Genomic DNA, 8,699 nt, shown 5'->3' with positions numbered 1-8,699 from the left:
AGTGTGAAGCGTTTCAAGTGCTCTAAACTTAACAAAGCATGATGCACATTATGCAAGTACAGGCTGTTTCCCTCTTAAGTCTTTTGGTGAAATAGAGCAGACAGCCACTTTAATTCATTAAGATGCCTAAGTTTTGATCATTTTTCTGTCTGCAGCAGAGACGTTTTCTACTTGAATTTAGCTTTGCTTCCCTTTTAGCAATTTATCATCAGTATGCATGTTAAAACTGGTCATTACATTTAATTGTGTTAAATGCAACATTTAATTGTGTTAAATGCAACTGTGTAACTGTTTTAACTGTAACTGTGTTAAATGTAACTCACAATTTCCCTCACAATTTTCTTTGTTATGACAAACATTTTCTTTTACTTCGCCCATACATTCGGACAGTTCTCCAGTCTCAACTCAGGATGTCGAATTTTACTTTTTAGTAATTATTTCAAACTTTTCTTAAGAATGAGCAACATGAATTTAACAAGAGTCAACGCTCTTCAATAAATTATTTTTATTGGTCTACCTGTTTTTAATATATTTGTTCTGTGTAAGCATTTTGATGGGAGCTGCAGATGTTTGCAAATGAGATTTTTTTTTCATCTCTGTGGTTGGGATGCTCCGATCAGGTTTTTGCTGCCGATTCCGATCACCCATAATCACTGCCAATAATCTGGATTGGCTGTTAATTTTTCGCATCAAGTATAAATACTACTGTGTGATCTCGCAAAGTGGAAAAATTATTTGGCGATAAATTCACCTAATTTAGACATAAATATGCAAAATACTTGCAGACACAATGCAGCAGCTATTCAGTTTAAAGGACAACTGAAAAACCTGCAATCAGTAAAATAATATTCAACAGTAAAGTTCTCAGTACCATAAATTATACATAAATAAACCTGCCTATATCAAATAATGTCAACAAAAAAAGGAAGCATTAATTCAAAGTCAAATACAGGCTGCATCAAAATAAACAATCCTAAATAAATCAAAACTTCCTGAGAGCAGCTAGCTGATTAATGCTGGTTCCGGTTACTGACTGAACTGAGTAATTCTGAGAACACAGAGGAGATCGATTTTCTTTCCCCAGAGACCATCTGTCTTATGTAAGAACATAGCGAAACTTTTAATACACATGTATATATTTTTTTCTTTCTTTATAAGTTACATGCTGCAGATTTAAGCAGCTATAAATGCATGGTTGTGAGAGTTCACTGTTGGGTTGAGCGGCGATCCGTCTGTGAAATTTTACCACCAGTAGCGCGTAGCGGCGGTTCAACAGCGAGAGCAGAACCAGCGTCTTACACCGCAGCTCGAAGACTTAAATCATTTACTTGTTTAGCTTTCTGACCATCATGCTCTTCTTGGTGAGTGTTGGTAGTTGTGCTGGTTTACCTGAGAGCTCCGGATGTCTTTTTTTATGCAGCACCAGAACCAAACTTGGTCAAGAGTTTGTTTTTAAATGTCATATTAGACTTGTTGTGTTGATGCATTTTGACGTGCTTTACTCCCGAGGTAATTTTCTGTCGCAACACGCAAACTTCCCCATTCACGCTGAGCGTTACACACCACATTGCTTAGCGTGTATCACCGCATGCTTACGCAGTGCGAAGGAAAGAGGAGATAGCTGCACATACAGGCTGCGAAGTGAGATACAGGTGATCGGTTTGTGTGATCGGCAACACGATCGGCGATCACCGATCATACACTTTGTCACAAAAATCGGCACAACCCTACTCTGTGGGGTTTAAACCTGGTTAAATAAAGGAAAATAAAATAAAACCAGGTGAAAATGTTAAGATTGCCTAAGTGAGCTGGTGGCAGAAGCAAACAAAGAAAAGGTTTAGTTTAGATTTAAAGCACAGATCTTTCTGTGACATTAATCCTTTAAGTCTATATGTTCTTCAGGTGATAGAAGGCCGAGTTTGCAACCGTTTTTATGAGAATCTGAACGTTCAGGTCCGACTCCATGTCTTGAATGGAAGCTTTTAAATGCAGGTCCTCTGTAAAAGTAATTAAAAATATTTTACTGTCACAATCTTCGTGGGGTAGATGAGTAACACCCAAATACAGGCAGAAGGGAGGCAGAAGAAAAGCAAAAATTACGATATTTAATGAGACAAAAATAAACTTAGAAATGGTATGGGAACAGTAACTAAAGAAAACAGAACAGAAATGACCAGACTACAGACTTTCCAGTACTTCGTTAAAAGTGTTGCAATAAACTCTAACAGTTCAAGCCACGTTTATCTGCAAAGCACATTTCAGCAACACATGCCTTACATCACATCATATAGTCATCACTTATGAAACAAGCAATCGACATTACATTTTGTCAAATGTCATCAAAATCATCAAGAAAACACTTATCAAATATGTTGACCAATGTTTAACTTACTACAAATGAAAGACAACTTTCAACAGGTGGAGTTTTAGTTTAGATTTTAGTTTAGATTTAAAGCATTCAGTGTTTCAGGTGTTTTGCTGTTTTCCAGAAGTTTGTTCCAGATTTGTGGTGAATAGAAGCTGAATGCAGCTTCTCCATGTTTGGTTCCGGTTCTAGATGCACAGCAAACCAAAACCAGAAAACCTGAGAGGTCTGGAAGGTTGCTATGACAACAGCAGATCTTTAATGTATTGTGGTGCTAAACTGTTGAGTGATTTATAAATTAACATCAGTATTTTAAAATTTATTCTCTGAGCTACAGGGAGTCAGTGTACGTACTTTGGAAGTGGAGAGATGTGCTGTAACTTCCTGGTTTTAGTCAGATTTGTGAAGACACTATTGCAGTAATCATTGTGACTATAAATACATGATTGAGTTTCTCTAGATCTTGCTTTGACATTAGTCCTTTAAGTCTAGACATGTTCTTCAGGTGATAGAAAGCCAAGTTTGCAACCGTTTTTATAAGAATCTGAACGTTCAGATCTGACTCCGTCACCACATCCAAATTTCAGATCTGATCACTAATTTCTAGTTGTAATAACTGAAGCTTTGTGCTGACTCTGGGTTGTTCCTCATGGGGTCCAAAGATAATAACTTCACTTTTGATTTTATTCAGCTGGAGAAAGTAAAGGCACATCCAGGCATTTATCTGTTCCAACCATCTGTTTACTGCTTGGATGGGTTCAGAGTCACCAGGTGACACACTTTGCAGTGAATTAGAAGACCCAAATCCCATTAAGTGAGAGCCAGCTCCTCGATTTTTTTTCTCCCATTTGCTGCTCAGCTCTCACTCTCAGTGACTTCACCCTGCTGCCTGCAGAGCTTTGTTTTGCTTGGCAGGACGTTGGGCCAATGATGTTCTAAAAGGATGTAAATCTAACCAAAGGTAACATTACTAATTTTAAATATATGAAGCTAAATTGATTGTGGAGAAAGAAAATCCAATAAATAGAATCTGTGATACAGGAAAAATCCAAGACATTTATGGGAGCAAAATCTATTTCAGTTTTTACAGTAAAAAAATAACAAGCCAGTTGCATGATACAACTTAAATATTAAAACCTGACTGCAATATTCAACTTACACTGTTAACTTTATTGTTCCTGTTTCCTGTGACATTTGAAAGGTTTGGTCTTTAGTGCTCTCTAGTGGTTAAACACTGAAACTGCAGAACATGTCTGTTCTCTCCTGCATTCTTCACCAAATATCACCGTACTCAGTCATTAAAACAGAATAACTTAATAAATAGTAAAAGAAAAACCATAATAGCTTTGAATTAAAGAGATTCTGTGGATTTGTTCTTTTTTTCCTCAGTGCTAAAAGCTGCAGTCGGCTTTAACGTTGATTCTGGGGCTTGGAAAACCCTGACAGAAAATGATGAAAGTTTTGGCTACCAGGTGGTGCAAAGACAATCAGAGTGAGTCATCTCGATTCAATTTTTAAAAACTTTTGTAAAATGTTGTAACCAATGTTTGTCTGTGTTTCTCTCAGTCTGCTTGTCAGCGCCCCACTACTACAGTATCAAGGGAATAAAAGGGGACAGATATATCGGTGCAACACAGGAGGCAGTTGCAGAAATCTTGTTGCTCTAGGTAGGAATCATTTTACTACCAATATTATGAACGCACAAATTTCACAATAAAGACATTTAAAAGTACAAATTTTATAAGTTTATATCATGACCAGAGGTTGGTTGCACCAGGAGCTTAAAGGAAACATGTTACACTAAATACTGAACAATGTCAAACATGCTGTCCTGTAAACAAGTATTTCCTCCATCAAACTTATATGTTTCAGCTGAAGTTTTAATATCAGACAAAGGTAATATAACATCCAGTGAACATTTAGTTCTTAGATTTTAAGTAGATCGCTCCTCTACTTGCACAGGTACTATGTTGTGGCCATTTATGCAAATTTTGTGAATTGTAATTTCTTAGTTTTCTATTTTGGGAAGTTAGAATTTATTTAATTCAATTTAGAACCAAAATCTGTAATTAATTTGTATATTTGAATTGATTAGACTATGTTGGTAATTGGTTAGAACCTCCCATTAATTTGAGTAATTAAAACACACCGGGTGCTTGGTAGAGGTCTATTGTTTGGCAGATGTTTGGAGTGTTGACGGGAGGTTTTTGTAAATTATTTTTTGACCATTTTTTTATGTACTTGAAACATCAAATTAAGTTTACTTTAGTTTTCGGCTAAGTTATAAGACATTTTTAGTAATTATTTTGTCGCTATTATTTTACAAGAAATAAAGAATATATTTTTTCAAAACAAATCAAGTCAGAAGTGCGTGCAAATCAAACCACCTGTTACCACCCACGGCCTTTGTTGGAATTATGGGTTTTGGAACATAGAAAGCCGTGACAGGTACTATGTCGTTGCCCCCAAAAACGAAAAAAATCTGTAAGGGTGAAATAATCTTTCTTATCCAATGTCAGCCTTCACTTCTCATTTTTACATCTTGTTGCCATTTTATTAAAAAAGTAGCAGACATTTCCCTCTAACAGTTTCCTTTTTTCAGTTTAAGGTTTATGGAGCAACATTTCACCAACCTGGTGTTATAACAGCTTCAGTTGGGAGACATTTAGATTAAAACAAAATGAAATTCTGCAAATAATTACTGTAATTTATGGGAACAATTCTTAATGAGTGATAATTTTGTCAAATCATCACCACAAGTGATTGTTTTTACAGAGCAAATAGCTGCTGTCAACATGTCTCTTGGTTTGGAGATGGCAAATGATCCGTCAACACGAAACACAATGGTGAGAGGATGAGCTGCAGAAAATAATGAATAAATAATGAATGAAAATATAAAGGTATATTATTCACACCTTTTCCAGGTCTGTGGTCCAACCATTCCCAGAGAATGCAAAACTATCACCATGTACAACGGTTTGTGCTTTGAGATCGATCGATCTAATACGTTTGTAAAGTCTTACCCGTCTGCGACTGAAGGTAGGTACAGTGAGCTTGTTTCATAATAATTATGTCACTGCCTCTGTAAACTGAAGGTTAACTTTCTCATCAGCACACTTGAATAACGGTCAGGAAACTGATCTAGATCTCTGATTTCTTTTCAGAGTGTCCCCAAACTAACATTGCATTTCTGCTGGATGGATCAGGCAGTGTATCCAGAGAAGATTTCAGCAGAATGAAAGAATTTGTGAAAAATATGATCAGATCACTCCTGGGAAGAGATACACAGGTGAGACCTGTGACTTCATCAAAAACATTGTTGATGCTTTTCTAAGTGTACATCTCCTTTAAGGTCATTGCTGCTTTTAATTTACTGTAGTTGATTTTTAACTTCATATCCATTTTTTCATTTTTGCAGTTTGCCATCACACAGTTTTCTTATTCTCCAACAACACATTACTACTTTAATACTTTTAGAACTTTCAACTGGGAATCTCAAATTAACAACATCCGTCAATTTGGCGGAGGAACAAATACAGCTGGAGCCATCCAAAATGTTGTGTAAGTATTTCTGATGTGTTATTTTAATATTACTATAAAGGTTAAAGAAACAAAATTAAATTTGATCATGAATAGCTTAGAAAGTCACTTTTTCTATTTAAAGAGACATGTTTCAGTAGGTAATGTAGTTTTTAACTAGTAGGAAAAATAATTATCAATGTAACTTGAAGAAGATTCTAGATTGACTTTGATGTCCAAAGGACAGTACAATTCTTTTGAAGTTAGATTGTTTATTATCTTTTTTACTCAGTTTGTACAGATAAAAAGAGCTACACTACTACCCTTGTTTTTAAGATTATATCTGCACACTTAATGCATGACAGTCGGTTAAAATAAAGAAAATGTTGTAGTAAAAGATATTTGCAGCCCCTATGTGCTAAGAAGAGCTATATAAAGTATTTTCTGACCAAGTTGGTCAGACTTTATACATATGTAGCCTCTAGCGTGGTGAGACTTAAATGAATTTATTTTTTAGCAATCGATTGAGTGATGTGTCTTTAAGACTATTACTGCTACTTGTTATATTTTGTGGCTTGTGTTTTTTTAATTATTATTTAAATTTTTAATCCTGAACAACATTTAAATATTTCTGATAGCCACAACATTAATAAAATAAAGGCTACAGCATGTAGGATGGAACCAACACAGCTTGTTCAGACCACATTTCTTAAGAGAGAAAACAGAGGCAGTGTTGGAGGAACAAGAACAATAATAATATATTTTTTAACAGGAATGATGTCTTCTCATCACAATCGGGTTCCAGGTCAAATGTGAAAAGAATTTTAATAGTGATTACAGATGGACAGTCTCAGGATCGCAGTCAATTACCAGCAGCAACACAGTCAGCTGATCGAAAAAACATTCTTCGATTTGCTATTGGGGTAAAGTAGCATCTATGATTTTTTTTTTAACAATTATATGTAAACATATGTGCTTATTGTCTGTTATAGTACAACACATTACATTTTCATACAGCAAAAAGCGTTATTAGCTTTCATTGTAACTGCATTGTTATATTTTCATTTGTAAATCTAAACTGTCAAATATATAAAAGTATAAAAACACAGAATCTCTTATTTCCTCCTCAAGATCTTCATATAAAATTTCACATAAATTCTAAATTTTTATTTTATTTCTAAAAATTTCTTGTACTGTATTCAAAAGCAAGTGATGAGAACTGAGTGCTAGTTTTTAAGACTAATAATGACTCAAAAACTTGAAGTAAGAGAAAATGTAGATTACGACTGCTTTGAAAAGAACTACTGCATCATAATGTTTTACTGACATTGTATTTACACCTCCAGGTGGGGAACGCATTCACATCTTATAATGCAAAACAAGAGCTCAGAATGATTGCATCTCAACCTGCTGGCAATTATGTGTTTCAAGTGGGAAGCTTTGATGCTCTTGACAAAATACGGGACAACTTGCAGGCCAAAATTTTTTCCATTGAAGGTATAAATGTATAATTTAACATCTGAAACACTTGTTCATTTTTCAGCAACATGAACACATTTTGTTTCATAGCTAACAGTGGCTACTTACAAATATGAGCACAATTATATTAAACTACTAAGTAGTGACTTTATTTAAGTTATTGTTGGTTCTATGGTGTACAGGAACTCTAAAGAACTCTGTAAAATAATATTTCATTTGTTTTGAATTTACAGGATCACAAAGTGGTGGAGAGACGCTGAAACAGGAAATGTCTCAAGAAGGCTTCAGAGCAGCTTATGTGTCTGGGGTAAATAATCACAAAGTAAATATTTCAGAGTATTACGACATTAAAACAACCCATATTTGAAATTAAATGATTTCTCTGTTCTTGCATTGCAGTATATTCAGATGACTATGGTTGGTGCTAACCAATGGAGAGGAGGCTACAAGAAATACTTGCTTGGTGCTGATTTAAAACCAGTCACATTTGAGCCATCGTCCATTCAGAATGACAGTTACCTTGGTAAGAACAGGACAGAAATCTGATTTTTAGGGATTTTTATCGGCACAATTTCAGTTTGGTTTGACTAAAATAATTCACTGACCCACAGAGCTGCTATGTCAGTCTATTAGAAAGATACTTTTAGGTATTTCAGTCTATTTAGCATCTTAACTGTCCAAAACATTTAAAAGTTTAAAAAGACTGTCTCTGACTATTTAACCATTGAACTCCAGGTTATTCCATGGCTGTTGCTAAAACAAATGATGGTCCTCTGACAATTCTTGGTGCTCCAAGAAATCAACACAAAGGATTTGTTATGACAGCTTTCAATGAACGACCGAGAGATGAAATCAGACCCTTTGAACGACAGGTAGGTACAGTTTAAATTTAAATCTATTCAATGAAAAGACAGAACTATTTTTCCTCTTTCTGGCATTAAATTAAAACAAACTATTTTTGTTGTAGATCAGCTATGAAAACAAAAGCTATTTCTATCTGCTAAATACAAAATTGATCAATGTTTTAGAAATTATTTTTCCAAATTCAGAGGCTCAGATACATTTTCTTTGTACTTAAACTAAACAACGCACATGTTGACATTGTTGGTAACAATGACTTAAAGAGAATTAAACAGAGGGTAGGGTCAGAGTTTCATGTGACTTGTGGCCCATTAATTAACAACGGTCTTGTTACTGAATGCTACTCCTAAATTACTGTGATCAGATTATAAGACCAACTGTATACAAAAACATGAAGGTTTCTTTCTGATGACCATTTCTTCTTGTTTTCTCCAGACTGGTGAATATTTTGGGGCTGAGGTTTGTGCCATGGATG

At 35.0% G+C, this 8,699-nt stretch overlaps 1 protein-coding gene across 1 annotated transcript in view; it reads left to right on the top strand.

Moving 5' to 3' along the window:
• Positions 1-3,729: 3,729 nt before the first annotated feature.
• Positions 3,730-8,699, top strand: part of LOC103132876 (integrin alpha-X-like) — a gene marked incomplete at its 3' end in the record, with an annotated part of 7,120 nt that continues 2,150 nt past the window's right edge. Inside the window, exons 1-12 of the mRNA XM_007544651.2 lie at positions 3,730-3,857; positions 3,932-4,032; positions 5,141-5,211; positions 5,290-5,404; positions 5,530-5,654; positions 5,784-5,926; positions 6,657-6,807; positions 7,231-7,381; positions 7,597-7,670; positions 7,763-7,886; positions 8,099-8,235; positions 8,660-8,699. Of these exons, the coding sequence (XP_007544713.1) occupies positions 5,161-5,211; positions 5,290-5,404; positions 5,530-5,654; positions 5,784-5,926; positions 6,657-6,807; positions 7,231-7,381; positions 7,597-7,670; positions 7,763-7,886; positions 8,099-8,235; positions 8,660-8,699 (1,111 nt within the window). The remainder of the gene's footprint in view (positions 3,858-3,931; positions 4,033-5,140; positions 5,212-5,289; positions 5,405-5,529; positions 5,655-5,783; positions 5,927-6,656; positions 6,808-7,230; positions 7,382-7,596; positions 7,671-7,762; positions 7,887-8,098; positions 8,236-8,659) is intronic.

Source organism: Poecilia formosa, unplaced genomic scaffold (genome assembly GCF_000485575.1).
Source record: "Poecilia formosa unplaced genomic scaffold, Poecilia_formosa-5.1.2 Scaffold1445, whole genome shotgun sequence".
Classification (NCBI taxonomy): Eukaryota; Metazoa; Chordata; class Actinopteri; order Cyprinodontiformes; family Poeciliidae; genus Poecilia; species Poecilia formosa.
Note: the sequence above shows the minus strand (reverse complement) of the source record. Positions and strands in the feature narration are given on the sequence as shown.